Source organism: Suillus fuscotomentosus, assembly GCF_016647785.1.
Source record: "Suillus fuscotomentosus strain FC203 chromosome Unknown F5891scaffold_38, whole genome shotgun sequence".
Lineage (NCBI taxonomy): Eukaryota > Fungi > Basidiomycota > Agaricomycetes > Boletales > Suillaceae > Suillus > Suillus fuscotomentosus.
The window spans coordinates 324,054-340,141 of NW_024539550.1; the positions used below are offsets into that span (position 1 = coordinate 324,054).

Below are 16,088 nucleotides of genomic sequence, written 5' to 3' on the forward strand. Positions count from 1 at the left end.
ATAGGGTTTTCGCGCGACATACCACGTAAATCATAAATATATATGCGATTATGTTCAAAAATATTTGATTGCCCGGTCTCTGTGCGACTTCTGTAGGATATAAATTAATTATTTAGGTGATATCTGTCCTAAGATAAGATGTTCGTATCTATGGAAATTGTCAGTTTAATGGTCGCCCGCAGATGTAAATGAGGTGTATTGATTGAGACATACAGATTATGTTTTCACCTGCATATCTGAGGCAGCATGTCCAAGTAGGTATGAATGACGAATGTCATGATACATCCGCTATACATGGCGGATATCTCTCTCGGTGATCGGCCAGTAATGCACCACGGTGGTACTCAGACTCGTATACAAAACACGACGAGACACCATGCATTCAACGAAAGTAGACAATTTATATAATGATTAATTGATTATAATTAAATGAGGACTACGAATGAATGAGCGCGCAAACTTTACCATAACAACTTTTTCTGAATTGTTTCCTGCCATACAGGCTGTGAACCTTTCACAAGAGATAGAGCCTTGCGGCGACCAGGGAACTCCTGCAGGTCGAGCTGGAGAAACTCGACCATTGCCCTATTCATTAGTCAGTAAGGTGAATAAACGGTGTACAGAGATATCACGTACTTGTGGTACGCATCTTCATACCCAGCAGTCTGACCTCCTGATTGCTCACGCGCACTTTTGCGAAGCTGCTCCAGCATTGCATCAACATAGTTCCAAAATTTTTGTTTGTTCCATTTTTTGAAGCCACCGTCGAGTCCAAAGCCAGATGTCGCACAATCAGGAGTACCAAAAGACTCGTCAGGGATTTCATTCGCATCCGCATCTGTAAAGGGACCTTCGATTGCAGTTGGATCAGCCTGGCGGTCCTCTTCGTCAACCAGATTGTTGGTGACTGCCGCTGCGGTGGAGCTCGCATCATGGCTGGTAGGATCGTTGAGGCTTTCATAGGCACCAGAGCGTTCTTCTTGATCCGCAGATCCCTGGCCTGGGTGATACTCCGAAAATTCATCCGCCAACTGAACCATATCAACATTGAGCGTTTTCTCAATATGCTCTACAAGATCTTGATGGAGCGAGGGGATGAGGTAGGGGGAGAAGGCTTCCTTGAGGGTGAGCTTTTCATGATCACAAACACCGATCAGGAAGATGCGAAGACAACGGCGCTGTCTCAAATTCAGTAAAAACAATCTGGATGCCTGAAGAAACCCACCAAAAATGCAAATCTAGTCCAATGCGAGGAGTCAACCTCCATGCCACTATGTATAAGCGGTTTGAGGGCATCCATGATACTCAATCTCTTGCTGACTGACATGGTAAGCTGCGGATAGAATGATCGCTGTGAACACTTTCTATCTTCATTCATTGAGAAAATACGTACTGTGCTTTTGATTTGGCCACGGATGGTTGACAAAAGCCGTGTGACCAATCTGCTGAGTTGTGAGCGCAACTCAGCGTCTTCAAAGAGTCCCTCAGCGATCTTGAAAAGATCATTGTGCGCTTGGATAAACTCCTGCGGTATGAACAATGAGCATTTAAGGCAATAAGAAGTAAATCCGAACTACCATCACATGTTGATGTGTATCAGTGATATAAGCAGTCAGGTTTGGAGATAGCATACATGCGGTAAGGCGGCTCTTCAGTGCACTCTGCAAATAGTCAGTTATGGAATAGATGAGAACAATCAATCAGTCGCACCTCGAAATCCTTAGAAGTCAGTAGTTTCTCGAGTTCTTGTAAAGTATTTATTTCGATCCCTTCTTCTCGTTCAAGCTGACCAGCCCTTAATTCTAGAAGCATGACGAACAAATCACCATTCTTGGTGAAATTAAGATGAAACTTAATCAAAATAATAAAGGAAGGTAGAATAGATCGTACCTCGATAAATGCCAGCAACTTCTTCAAAGGTATTCCACGTTCAGTAGCAAGCTGTTGTGCATATGTTTTGAGTCGCTTGGTGCGTCTTGGAGTGAGACAGGCTGCATTGGTGCTGGAATCCCTCCGACGCCGAACGCCTGCGCTAATAGGCGCATTGAGATCAGACGATCCACTTGGAGAACCTGGGCGTGAAGGACCGGTCAGAACAATTGAGGCATCTGGAAGAGGATTCAAAGACTGTGATTGAGAGCCTGAGCTGGTAGGCTGCCTGCGAACAACAGGAGCAGAGTGGGTCGAGAGTCCCGCGTCAGACCCAAGCAGTGAGCGAGCACGATGTCTACCATCCCAGGGTGGGGCCAAGCCCTGCACTCGTGGTCCAGGACCGATGCTATTTGCTCTCTGGGAGCCCCCAGATGTTGAGCGAAGTGGAAAGCGATTGAGCATCATCTTGGGAGGTCCTTCCTTGAGTTCTCAGTGAACACCCGGTGAACACGTTCAAGTTGCGCTTCAACATTTCCAACAAAACTTCCCACGCACATGAGCTAAGTTCAGCCACAATTCAAGTACTCAGAGTCGAGCGATGATCTGGATTATGCTATTAAAAATGTGCATTCCTACTACTGATAAAAGCGTGACGCACAGATTGGTGCCTGGCGGATGATTAGCTGCGGGACATTAATCGCTGTCAGGACCTGAGGAGTCTGCTTGGTCTGTTTTCTGTCAATAAATGCTTGCAAACCACTACAATTCGACAGTGAGCAGAAAGCTCAATATCTATTGGATCTGCCGTGAGCTTCTTCAGGGATACCTGGAGGATTCCGCGGGTCGGGGCTGACCCATCCACTCGGGGTTTGTTAGACATGTTGACTTCGAAGGTAGAGATAGATCAGTTAGACCGCTGTGTCATTGTAGTAAGAGTGAAGCTTACCTTCGTATTGAAAGTATATCATGTCCTCGTCGGCAGCTTGGGTGAGCTTCTTCGGGGATACCTGGAGGATTCCGCGGGTCGGGGCTGACCCATCCACTCGGGGTTTGTTAGACATGTTGACTTCGAAGGTAGAGATAGATCAGTTAAACCGCTGTGTCATTGTAGTAAGAGTGAAGCTTACCTTCGTATTGAAAGTATATCATGTCCTCGTCGGCAGCTTGGGTGAGCTTCGGGGATACCTGGAGGATTCTGCGGGTCGGGGCTGACCCATCCACTCGGGGTTTGTTAGACATGTTGACTTCGAACTTAACCAAAGGTGTGCAATGTGCGACTGACCATGTCATCAAATCAAAAATGATATTAAAAATCACTAGGGGTGAAAATATTGACGAGAAGTGTCATAAGGTTGGGGGAAATGATAAGGATGTAACTGATGTGAGTTAGCTTCGAAGGCTGTAGAATACAGGGGATTATGCGCGGGTACTTGAATGGGTGGAGCAGGGTGGGTTAGAGATGAAAACTGACTATGGCCGGAAGATATTGAAAAGGAAGGCACCTGAGATGCCCAATGAGACATTTCTGGGGGTGGCGCAAACCCTGGCGGTGGGAGACGCCATTGGTGTACTGAGGATTGAGGGAATGATGAACTTGAATGACCAGGTGCTTGAGGGGGATTGGGGAGATGTGCAGTGTATTGCTGAGCGGCAGGTTGATGAAAATGAGGATGCGGTTGAAGGGGGCGGTGCAGAATATCTGGGGCATTTGACATGGATGCCTCGACAGGCTGCTGCTGCTTCGTCGAATTCGTAGACTTCACTTGCTTCCTGGATGTGGTCTTGGGCTGTTTCTTAGCTGCGCAATCAAACGCAGGACGGACACCATCGTCATCTTGGGGCACGCTCACTGCCTCGCCTCCGAGCTTTTTCGCCAGCCTCTTTCCCTGCATTTGTCTCACAGCAGCTCTTCGGACAGCTCCAGGATCTGAAACGCGCAATGGTGTCTCGGAGAGGGATTCCGGGAGAAGAGAACAGAGATGCTGGTAGTTATGGATGGAGAACATGTTAAGGAGATACTGTGGCGATATTTGGTGTTTCACGACACTTGCTGTTCGGTCAGTTTGGGTCCACTCTTGCCACAGATGCTTGGTAGTTAACTCTGTGCATTTTGCATCGAGACAATTGTGCTGAACATTGGCGATACATATGATATCCTAAAATGCGACTTGAATTGAATGCAACAAAAATAAGACGTAGTAAGGCTCACCGTTCCTGACACAATGAGTTCCTCGTCAGTGAGGAGGAGACATGGCAGATGGAGCAAAGGGTGGCGTGCAGGCATGAAGGAAAATGTCTGAAGAGCAACAAATGCGACAGAGTGCCCAGGCGCTGTTGCAATTAATATCTCACGGATGCGTCCAATACGAGTCTGTTTGATAGTAAGTAAACTAGAAGTGACATAGTGGGGAAAGACGCACCTTCTCAAGCGCGTCTCGAAATATGACATGCCCACCCAATTGCGAAGTTTCATGCTCACTAGTCACTACCGAAGTTCCCTGGTAGTACTCGGAAGAAGGAGGACTTTTGAGACCGTTCTTCTTGAATATGTCTGCGCAGCGCGTCGCTTGCCACAGAACGGCTTCGTGCTTAGACTGGTCAGTCACTATAATTCTCCCTGTGCCTATCATAGCACTGTCAGTCTGTGAATGAATTGCAGGATTTGCCATACCTGGATCAGCTAGTTTTTGGTCAGGAATTCCAAGCAGACGAGCTTGTTCAGGATGGTGTTCAAGGTAGGTGAGAACCTGTGGGCCACCATGAACCCATCGTTCTGTATGGGTGTCATACCAATAACCGCCAGTAGCGATGTGCTTGGCAGTGTCGTTGCGAACAAATGTCATGCACGTGTTGCGACTTGGAGCTCGTCGATTGTTGTAAATGCATGTAAGACGGAATACATGATTAAACGACTCATAACGCTCAGTCGAAAAAATAATAGCAGGTCCAAAACGTCGAATGTAAGCTGGGAGGTGAACTAAAAAATGGAATTTCGGTTTGCTGATCAAGATACTGGGTGCGCACTGCGCAGTCACATTGAGAAAATCGCTTATCGTTCGAGCTAGCTTTGCCAAGTAGTGTTCGGTGTTGTCGATTTTCGTATGCCAAATGAGAACGACTAACTCTCCAATTAAGGTCCATCCATCAAGAACACTTTTCGGAACGAGATCGTAGACGACAAACGGCATAACTTGCGCGAGACTCTTGAAGTGCTTTCCGATTAAGCCTCCTTTATAGTGGCAAATGTAGTCGGCATTCAGGGACGGCGCATTCAGGCCATCTCTATCCAGTGAGTCGAGACGTGTCTGAAAACGAGTGAGTAGTTTAGCTTTCTCGAGCACAAATGCAGTCTGTCCCCAAAAGTATTTCACAACGCCGAGTAGAACCGTGTGAAGGATCTCAGTAGGAGTATCCATGTGAACATTTATATCTATGTACCAGTGTGAATTCAACAACCCGCATCAAAATCTGAGAACGCTCACTATTCATCCCTAGAAGGGGATTGATTGTGTCCCGGTGTGTCCTACCTTGCAATATATCCAAAAGCTCTTCCTCCAGCTTTGCACGAACTTCAGATTCCGGTAATGCTGGCTGTCCTACATCTCGTTTTCGTAGCTTCTTGCCCATTTCAACAAGCGTATTGATGATGGAAGATGAAGTAGAGTCCCGGATTCCAGTGGTTGATACGGCGGCCACAACCTTCCCTGTGGCTCCTGAACATAATGCGGTCTCGAACTGCTTGAGGACCTGTGATGTCGTTTCTTCGGGTGTTCGGGGTGTTCCTTCCTGTCTCACTCTTAAGATCAATCTATAGTGTTCATATTGAATAACACACCGTAAAAAGACTAACATATCCAGCCTCAGACTCTTTGTATTCCTTTGTCCCGCCAACATGACAAGTCCTGCAAAAGTAATTACAATTCAGCCCTGCGTGGCTGCATTCCTCGGCCTGCATTGGATTGTCCCCCGCAAGAAATAAACCTTCAGGAACGAGCATGACCTCCTCGTCAAATTTGCAGTCCCACGCAAAGATTCCTGAGTCTGCGGCTGCACTAATCAATGCTTGAGTTGACTAAATGTGGGCAGCATAGAAGCATAGAACGCACCTGATAGACTCCTTCATCGCATGCATCAATTCCATCGGCGCAGCGTGTGGTGATGATGTTACGAATCGAACACAAAACTCTTTCTCCAGCATCTCACGTGGTAGGTTAGCATTCGACATGTAAATCGCGTGATGTTTATTCCACTGCTTTGAAACATTTCCGGAAACGTCATCCATGAATATAATGAGAGGGACTGAATAGACCATCCGGCCCTTTGACTTTTCGCGTAGAGGATGTGGTGTGAGCTTCAGGTATTTTTCAGATGACACTAGGATTATGCTAAGTAGAGTCGCCTGTAGCTCAAACATGTACTTACTGGTAACCCCGCATGCAAGCTTGTCCACGAGATCCTCAAAGGAATGTCTGAAGTTTGAAACCGGAACGATCTCTTGTTCATCACTGACGATGAAACCGGCCTATTCAACCTGTCAGTATCTGTCATGATATCTACGAGACAGAGTTAGTACATACGTCTGTGTATTGTACCGCACGCCCATAGCATATGTTTTGTTCTCCTGGCACGAATCCTGTGAGTCCCTGCCATTCACTGGTGCATACGAGGCAGTGAAGAAGCGTTCTGGGACAAAAAAGCCTCCTGAGCATTCCTGCAGAAGTTCGTTGACGAAATATATTTTGCCATCCACACGAGCCGCCGGAGGTGACGGCAGTTCTAGCAGCATCTTCTGTCCATTGAAAACCTGCGACATTCCATCTCCTCCATCCTCTGGATAATCTTGCATGGAAAAGCGGGTGAGTGGATTCGCGTAGTCCTAAATGACATGGTTAGCGTAGGATAGTCTGAGCGCTTGTAGTTTACCTTTGCAATTGCATGCCAAATATCGTTGATGTAAAAAACGTTGCCGGACGCTGAAGTTACTTTCCGCATTGGATTGCCGACAAGTTCACAGATGTGCTCGTTTGACTCCTTGACAGCCTTGAGAGACGGGACATCATGGGCACCCAGCTCCTTGGCCCAGCTGAGTACGGCTTTCTTCTGCACATCCGAAAATGGTAGTCGTGCAGAGCTAAACAATAACGCAGTCAAGAAGTGCTTTGGAAGCACAATGAGCATCCTCGAATCCTGTCAGAATATACACTTACCGCCTTCGACAACCAAGGATAGTAGGCGTCGCCCGGATTAACTTTCATATTTGCCTTTGTCTTCGTACTAGAATCCACAGGAATTTTGTCTATGATTGCGTCAATAGCACGAATGAACACAGTAATGCTAAAAACTTACCCAGTAGTTCAATGCCAAAATAATCGTCATCTTGCATTCCAATCTCGTCTTCGAGAGCAGCTATGGGCGTTGCGATGATCTTATCGCCCTCGAGTAGCGAAGCTTCAAGTTCGTTGAAAAGCTCTCGCCCACCACCGATCTCGTATACATGGTGGTCTAATGCAATGTCCCACAGCGTAGACAGCGGCATTTCTTCTTCGACAGGTGCAGAGATAGATGTTGTCGGTTTGTTGTAAGCGTCGTCGTGACAGTCAGCAACCATGTCAGAGGCGTCCGAGTCAATATCGGATTCACAGTCGGTCGTCTGTGTGGGTCGTCGAGATTCTGGAGGGAAGGGGTTTTTGGACACCGATATTCTCCCAGAACGCTTCATTAATAGGTGTCGGATATGCACGGCAGTGTTGCAGTGACTTTGGATATGTCTGCGCATCATCGTCCGCAATTTACCCTTGAGCTGAGGGCAGACTGTGCAGACGACAGAAGTCCGCGCTGGATTACAGTATTGTAAAACTATAAATACAAGAATTTTTAATAACTCAATGACTCTTAAAAGTACTCACCTGTCCCATCAACAAGTTGTGATTCACCCATATTGATATTGACAGCGCTGGCTGCTGGTCGAGACTCGCCAAAATGATAAGTCCAATTGATCACGTGTCTGCTTCGAGTCACAGTTGTGACGGTCACCAAACGTTCAACATTCACTCAACGCTCAACGACCAATCAACCTGCAAATTGTCGATAATATGGATCAGTGCCATTTTCCAACCACCTGTACTAATACTGCACCATCCTACACAGTTCAAACTTCAACGTTCTACCCACCGATCCGCACGCGGAATACAGAAGATGTGTCGTTGCAACCTTTGTGCATCGGAATATGTTTTTCAGGTGATCTTCCGAGACACCTTATTCGCGGTGTCGTTGTACTTCTCCTTCCTTCCCCTTCGAAATAATTCCTGATAAACCTTTTTAGCCAATCCAAATATCAGTTTCAATCGCAGAGGAGTATAGACCATATATGACTCCTGTCGTGGAAGCTCTCACTTTGGACGGATATCCCTATTCCGAATGTTCCTCGACTTTTGACGATGTAAGTGGGCAACTTTCTCATGTCGGGATCAATCTAAAAATTCTAGGCCCTTGATTCGAGCGAAAAGGGACACGAACTATCTTACAACAATGTCGATGTCGATATACCCATACCGTTCCTCCCGTTGCCGTCGAAATTCAATCCCATGGATTCCTTTCATTGGTTGCAGCTGTCAGAGAAGATTCAGCATTGGCTGGTCACCATACCGGCAGCGTCGCAGCATTGGACATGGGGCCGTGATGCGTTCTGGCTGGCCTTTGTAGGTGCTTGCCCAGATTTTCCACGCGGCCAGTGGCCAATGTGGGACCCAAGGATTCCCCTCAAGGGACAGTTCATTGAACATTGGCTTGACACTGACAATTTGGGTGGAGATCAAATTGGGGAAAACTTACTAGATCACATATGGACCGAGTTCTGTGCTCACGCGATGCTTTTTCACCCCGACCCTTTGGTATCAGTTGGTTCGGAATAAATATTTCATCATGTTTAACTTGTCGCGTTATATAGTGTAGATTTACTGGCGCTGTGGTTCAACTTGACAATATTGTTATTTGATACTTTGGTTAATGTGACTTGTTGTTTTGACTTGCCCAGCTGAATCCTGGCACGTGTACTTTGAGTCTTTGACCGTTGCGAATATTTTATGAGTGTTTTCATGCGCAGTTATTATGAATATATCGTGAATACGTCGTAAATTCGTGAGGCTTACATCCAATAGACGTGCAGCTCGAGATATCATCCTTACAAGTGGGATTACATCCGACTGATGACCCAAAACTGACGTGTTGATGATCTCCAAATGAGCTAATCATGATATTAGTACGATTTCTTAGTAACATTTTTCTCGCGACACTGAAATGACACTTAGAAAGTGATGCGAGATGATATATTTTGATTTTGTACGAAATTGGCTCAGAATACCCAAGCTTTATGTCTGACGTACACCCGAGTTATCCTTTTTGCACTATATTCGGATTACAAATTACAGGGTTTGCCGTGTACCCATCTTTAGGTCAGTTTAAATTTTGAATATTTTAAGTGTCCTAAGCCGTCTATTGAAACGAGGCAGGTTGAGGCAGTGAATGCACTATAAAACGCACAATACACGCACCTCTGCAGCTTAGAGAAGAACACGATCCCTTCAAAGTCCACCTCGACTGTGCTCAACACCATCAACTTCCAGTAAAATGTCGACTCTCATTCCAATCACCAAACCCCTGCGAGAGTTCAAAGGTCATGCAGATGCCGTGACGGCAATCGTAGTTTTCCCCGATAAACGACGTATGGTTACAGGCTCGAACGACAAGACGCTTTGTCTGTGGGACTTGCAGACAGGTGTTGTGTTGAACAAGATGTACGGGCCTCACAATGGACTTGGAGTGCTGAGTTTAGCTGTATCACGAGATGGGCAATTGATAGCAAGCGGTGATGCAGGAGGACAGGTCATCGTCCAGCATGCAGAAACTGGCAAAAGGCTCATACAACCCATCAAAGCCCACTTCGCAGGGATCCCCTCGTTGGATTTCTCTCCCGATGGAGCAGTACTGGCCACTATAGGTCATAACGACACGGTGAAACTGTGGAATACCAAAACTGGGCAGCTGCAAGGAAATCCAATTCAATGTGGTGATACTTTTGTCAGTTGCGTACGGTATTCGCCGTCTGGAGAGCTTCTTGCCATCGCAACAAGAGGCAATATCGAAATTTACAATTCAGGCACGAGGACACTCGTCGCATCCTTCACGGCGGCTCACAGCCTGAGCACATGGAACTCGTCACTTACATGGACACCCGATGGCAGACGCCTTCTCACAGGTGGCCGTGCGGGCGATGCTACCATACGTGAATGGGATACAGCAACCTGGAGGCAGATCGGTGATCCTCAGATAGCTCACTGTCAGAATATCAGTGCCATTGCCATTCATCCTGCTGGCACACTCGTCGCCTTCACATTTGATGACAACTATGTTCGTCTCTGGCGGCTCTCAGATCGACAAACCGTTGTCATATTCCAACATTCATTCCTCGTGCGATGCATCACTTTTTCCATAGACGGCAACCATATCCTCAGCGGCGGCGGCGATAAAATGATCTCAGAGTGGGCAGTACCTCCGGGTATTCATTCAAAGGCATGTTTCCGGCTTTAACTCATATATCGATTCGAGCATGTTTCGTCCAGATCCTAGCCATCACGAAATCCCGTGTTGCATGCATAGATGGGGACTTATCTACTGCCGAAGAACTACTCACGCAAGGTATCAATGCTGATCCGAACAACCATACTTCTTACGCCCATCGCTCATTCGTTATGGCGCGAAAACACGACTGGGACCGCGCCCTTCAGGACGCAATTAAGGTGAGATTAACTAATCCATCATCGCCCTTTTACGAGTGGCTAACTCGATGGTGACATAGTCCATCAGCATCCGTCCCTCATTGATAGGCTATATCTCCAAGGGTATTACCCTCTGCGGAACGGGCTGTGTCCCGGATGCGAGGGCAGCATTTGATGTCGCATCCATGTATACGGACCAAGATTCAGAAATTCTCCATTTCCTGCTCTTGATCAAAGTATGTTATATTTGTCTCCCATACTCTCCGCTTCATCGCGTATTTTAGGCCATCGTGCTCTTTAATGCAGATCAGCATGACGAAGCAATCCTGCTCCTCAAAGAACTCGCTACCGGTTGTCCGAATGCAGACACTCACGCATGTCGCATCGTGCAAGTAAGTATCTGTCACACTCGGCTATCAACACTCATCTTTGCAACTCACATATCAGGCATATCTGCGTGTTCAACTCGGAATCAAGGCTTTGGATAGCACATATTACGAAGAAGCCGCTGAACACTTTAACGCTGCTCTCAACTCCAGCACTCTCTCATGGAGATCACCCATTCATGTTATGTGCGAGGACTTGGTAGTGGTGCGTGAATACACATTCACAATCCTTTTCATAACCAAATCCCTTGTTCAGCTCTTTGGCTGGGATCTCAAATCGTTGTGGTTGACTGCACACCAGAAACGTTGTGATGCACTCCTTGGGGCAGGTAAACTTCTAGATGCCGTGAGATCATACCAATACATGATGGATAATATCGACAAAACAGCGAAGGCCAGCTGCCTTGAATGGTCCAAAGGCAAGTCTGTAGTTTGCAATGTTGCACGAGCTACAATTCTCGCCCCCATTTCACTCAGCGTTCATGGAAGAATGCAGCGCGCTGTGTCTTGCCAGCGGAGACGCTGCCCTCGCTGCAAGCAAGTATGGCATGGCGATCGACCTGTACTCGGCGGCGATCGACCTGGATTCTGGATCTCATGACGTCTTCGCAAATCGCAGCAGGGCGAAGTTGGGGGAAATGCTATGGGAGGAGGCGCTTCTCGACTCGCAAAAGGTACGACGGTATCTACGTCCTCATAGCCTATGTTCACTTCGGTAATGCATAGGTCACCGAACTCAATCCTTCGTCTCATGTTGGATACGAGTTGATGCATACAGCGCTGCGCGGGGCGCAACGTTACGACGAAGCCATTGAGGCGTTCAAAATCATGTTGTCTAAGTTGGACGATTCTCTGGAAGCTCAGATACGAGGTAAGCCATTGGAAACTTCTGTATGGTCTCGAAATGCCTATCTCGTTCTGTAGATCTGCGTCAGCAGTATGTCTCTCCATCGGAAGCAGAAGACGCCATTCAAAGAGTTGTTCGGATTGAACTCGAAAATGCCCCGCTACGTCTACTGAATACCTCCACGGGTCTTTTGTGCGATAGAGTGGCACAAGTAAACGCCTTCAAAATGAGTCCAGAGTACAACGAGCTTGTCTCATTTCCAACGAAGGATTCGAATCTTCGAGCAGAGCGCATCAAAGATGTAGTGGCAACGTACTTCCGTTGCGTCCTGCTATCACACAGGTGGGAGGAGATGGAGGCACTACTGCACGACATCCAAGATAAAGATGTGCGTGAGTTGAAGGGACTTGCCGGGATCGCGAAACTGCAGTCGTTCTGCGAGGTCGCTCGTGGTGCTGGATATCGCTGGGCTTGGATGGACACATGCTGCATCGACAAGAGGAGCAACACCGAGGTTCAAGAATCGGTCAACTCCATGTTCGTCTGGTATCGTCATTCAGCGCTTACTATCGTCTACCTATCCGATGTTCCTCCTTCATCCCAACCCGGTGCACTGGCGAGGAGTGTTTGGAACAAGCGAGGATGGACCTTTCAAGAATTCGTCGCTTCGAAAGTTGTTATCTTCTATCAAAAGGATTGGTCATTATATCTGGGCAATCGCACTCCCAACCACAAAGAGTCCCCCGTAATCATGCAGGAGTTGGAGGAAGGAATGGGAATAGATGCACGGGCTCTGATCTCCTTTCGTCCTGGGATCAGCGACGCTCGACAGAGACTTCAATGGGCATCATCTCGAGACACCACGTTGCAAGAAGACGTCGCGTACTCATTGTTTGGTATCTTCGGTGTCCACCTACCTGTAATCTATGGCGAAAAAAGGCAGAATGCTCTCGGGCGACTCCTGCAGGAGATCGTGGCTCGGTCGGGAGACATCACCATCCTCGACTGGGTCGGACAATCTTCCGAGTTCAACAGCTGTCTTCCGGCCTATATTACCTCTTACGCCACTCCTCCACGTACCCTTCCGTCTTTGTCCGAAGATCAGATTCAGACAACTATCTCTTCCCTGCGAAAGAATCCCATGGTTGTGGATTTGGCTTCAGAACTTTACGACCGGCTTGATAACACGAGCGTCGCTCGTTTCGCGAACTGCAGATTGCGTCTGCCTTGCATGGCATTCCGCGTTACAGAAGTCAGTTTGAGCTACGGTCCATCCCAGGAGACTCAATATGAAGTCAAGGCAGACGGGCTTGATGACCTGCTGATCACCACTGAAGAGCCGATTGTTCAGTTCTCGCAGACAAGGCCCACTCAACAAACCTTGGTGCTTGTCCGCCCCTGGGATCGGTTTCTCCTCGAGCTACCAGACTTTGCGGATCTTGATCTCCAAGACGATACGGAGAACGAAGGGGATTACTGGACGCCGCCTTCTTCTCCGTCGGATGACTCACCTAGCCATTTTCTTGTAAAACAGGAGGTGGATGATCCAGAATCGCGAGCATTACGGTTACTTGTTCGTCTCGGGCAGCCTTTTGGGGCATTTTTACTAGTGCGGCAGCGCGGCGGAGAATACAAGAGGGTTGCGTCAGATCGTGATATCATTGTGCAAGTCAAAGATATGACTTCTGTTCGGGACTTGATGGATGTCAGGACTATAGAAATACTGTAGATTCATTTTCCTCCCAAGATTAGGGATTCGAGCGGTTTTCATTGGAATTTCATATACATCGTACTGCATGCATGTGTATTGGACTATAGTTTCCTTTCAAAATGGAGATCGACTTCGCTGTCCGATACTACTAGACCCATGCACGTTAGAAAAGGAAAAGAAACCCCACAGATTTTCTGACCGAGGGTGCATTCAATTTCTAACTGTCGACCAACAAAAGCCTCCCGGGGATGTATGGTGGGACGACCATATCAGCTGACTGTTGTAGTTACCACGTCAGTAAGTCATAAGGCTTGCTCCGCACCTCCGTTCACCAAAATCCACGAGGTCTGGCATGAACTCCCGACGTGTTTCCGATCTTGAAAAGTATATGAGATGTAGATATGATTATGACGTCCAGACTCTGTTCTTCGGATGTCGGGGTGCGATAGTTCCGGACGATCTCCTTGGGCTTCTTGCCCTGCCAAGTGACTCGGACTCAGAGATCCCGACTAACGACAGAATTTCTAGCGGTCGCTCCTCTGAATTTGTCGGGCCCTACCAATGAAAGATCCTGACTCGACTTGGGAGCTCATGGACGCATAGCGGGTCATCAATAACCATGATTATAATTTTATTAGCTGGCTGCTGTTGCACGGTTGTACCGCCCTTTGTCCTTCTGTGAGTGGGACCGCGACAAGTTGATGCATGATCCGCAAATTGCTGTCTGGCAGGCTATGCATTCAAGTTCAATCATTAGTAACGTCTCGAACGCCTGAAGAAATACACTCCACGATCCTATTAACAGAAGAACAGTCAAACGAAAATCCAATAAGAAAGAAACTCTCGATGCCTGGGAAACGTAAGTCATGCGTCATCCCTTAACGGAAGCTTGGCCTTCAACGATTGGACCGTGATTTAAGATTCCTGAACGAATTTTTCGGCTACGTCGGGGAATACCAATCCGGAAGATGTATGCATATTCCAGATCGCGGAGAGGATGATGCTCGTCCGGGATAGACCCAGTCTCATCCGCATTGCTAACATAGGTTCGTGGATGAGTTGTAAGAAATCAAGTTAGGCGAGATTAATGAAGTGGCAATGGAAATGACAGTGGGAGGGCATGAGGAAGAAGCATATTGGGTTATGATGGCTGAGAGGATGATGTAGTGGGGAGAATGTTGAGACAATCAGTGTGGTGTGTATGCGTCAAACCGGGGCCAATGTCATTTTCGCTGAGATAGTAGACGTGCCTTGAACGTCGGATTGGAACTTTGTGATTTGGACTCCTTCTCCCGCCTCTAGCGCTCAGCAGCAATTAGAGGGGCACAACATATTATTAACGGTTCACGAGACCTGGACCACATCCGTCAAATCTAATTCTAGATTTTTCCTCAACCAACAGAAGGGTATTGATACTTCGACGTGTACACTCACTTTGGTCAGGCTTTCCCTCCCCATCTCTGCGGCACCATTCATCCTCGCCATCTCCCCACCCAAAGTGAAACTTGACACAATTTAACCCTCGGTCACACTAACCATGCGCAGTACCGCCAACAGCCGTATAGGACGCTGGATGATGTATCAGTCGTCCGCACTATCAGTACTAGTACTCTCCAGGACTCGGCTGATGCGCAGACACATACGACTGTGATGGATGGTAAGATGCGTCTTGTGTTGTTTCGTGATCTGCGTGGCCTCCGTCCTTGGTTAGATGAGATTATTGTGGAGATGATCGTCCATACTTTTGATGTTGGGAGATTCAAGAACAGGGTTGGGAGCAGGAGGACGAACGACACCTGATGTTGTTCCTACGTAGTGGCGAGGAATCGAGAAGTAAGGTGAACGCGGCCCCATTGTCTCCATTTTGGTATGTTGAGGAAGACCGACCTTTCAATTGCTTAAGTTATGCAGGATTTGATTTAAGGATATTAAAAACCTAGCGCGATCAGAACCGTAGAAGTAAACTCAAAGCGATTCTCCACCACCGTACCGAATGGCAAAAGGACAGGGAAAGGCTCATCGTAATATTACTAGAAAGAGCCGCGCTGGAAGAAAGGCGCTCCTCCGTTTAAAATTGGTAACGAGATTGAGACGCCAGAAGGGAGAACTTCGCCTGTATCCAGTCCACGAACAGGTTTTGGGAGCCGGTTGGATGAAGGGTGATATTGCAACAAGCTATTTGCATGCCGAAGGAGTGAATGGCGATATGCTGGAGTAGCCGTTCGACTGAAAAAACGGATACCGTGCAACCATGCAGGATCTGAGATAGTCAGATTCGAGCGCTAGGAAGCACCAATTGGTCAATTATAATTTAGATGCATTCTGAAAACATTGAAGACAAGAGTGGGATGCATGTATGCACTGCAGAAGTGCTGGAACGGATACCGTCGAGGACAGCTGGTATGGCAATAGGGTGCATTACGGTGATGGAGGTGTGGAAGCGAACAGCCTCAAGCGTCCTGGGCGTCTAGTGAGGTTGAAGCAGTGAAGCACTATAA

The 16,088-nt window shown here is 47.5% G+C and overlaps 3 protein-coding genes across 3 annotated transcripts; 1 reads left to right on the top strand and 2 right to left on the bottom strand.

Annotated features, from left to right (window-relative positions):
* Positions 1–461: 461 nt before the first annotated feature.
* F5891DRAFT_955235 (uncharacterized protein) lies at positions 462–1,181 on the bottom strand (the record flags this gene model as incomplete). Its single annotated transcript, XM_041375307.1, has 2 exons — positions 462–585; positions 637–1,181. Coding segments are annotated over 2 exons (669 nt in total), but the record flags the coding sequence as incomplete, so codon positions are not given.
* Positions 1,182–3,752: 2,571 nt separating this feature from the next.
* F5891DRAFT_955247 (uncharacterized protein) lies at positions 3,753–7,127 on the bottom strand (the record flags this gene model as incomplete). Its single annotated transcript, XM_041375309.1, has 10 exons — positions 3,753–4,028; positions 4,082–4,243; positions 4,293–5,302; positions 5,355–5,658; positions 5,708–5,924; positions 5,979–6,246; positions 6,295–6,394; positions 6,446–6,748; positions 6,796–7,029; positions 7,080–7,127. Coding segments are annotated over 10 exons (2,922 nt in total), but the record flags the coding sequence as incomplete, so codon positions are not given.
* An 837-nt stretch (positions 7,128–7,964) lies between these two features.
* On the top strand, positions 7,965–8,866 carry F5891DRAFT_1129432 (uncharacterized protein; the record flags this gene model as incomplete). The annotated part of the gene is made up of 4 exons (XM_041364395.1): positions 7,965–8,144; positions 8,195–8,311; positions 8,379–8,641; positions 8,824–8,866. 4 exons carry the CDS (start codon positions 7,965–7,967, stop codon positions 8,864–8,866), a joined length of 603 nt encoding a protein of 200 aa, XP_041224188.1.
* Between the last annotated feature and the right edge of the window lie 7,222 nt (positions 8,867–16,088).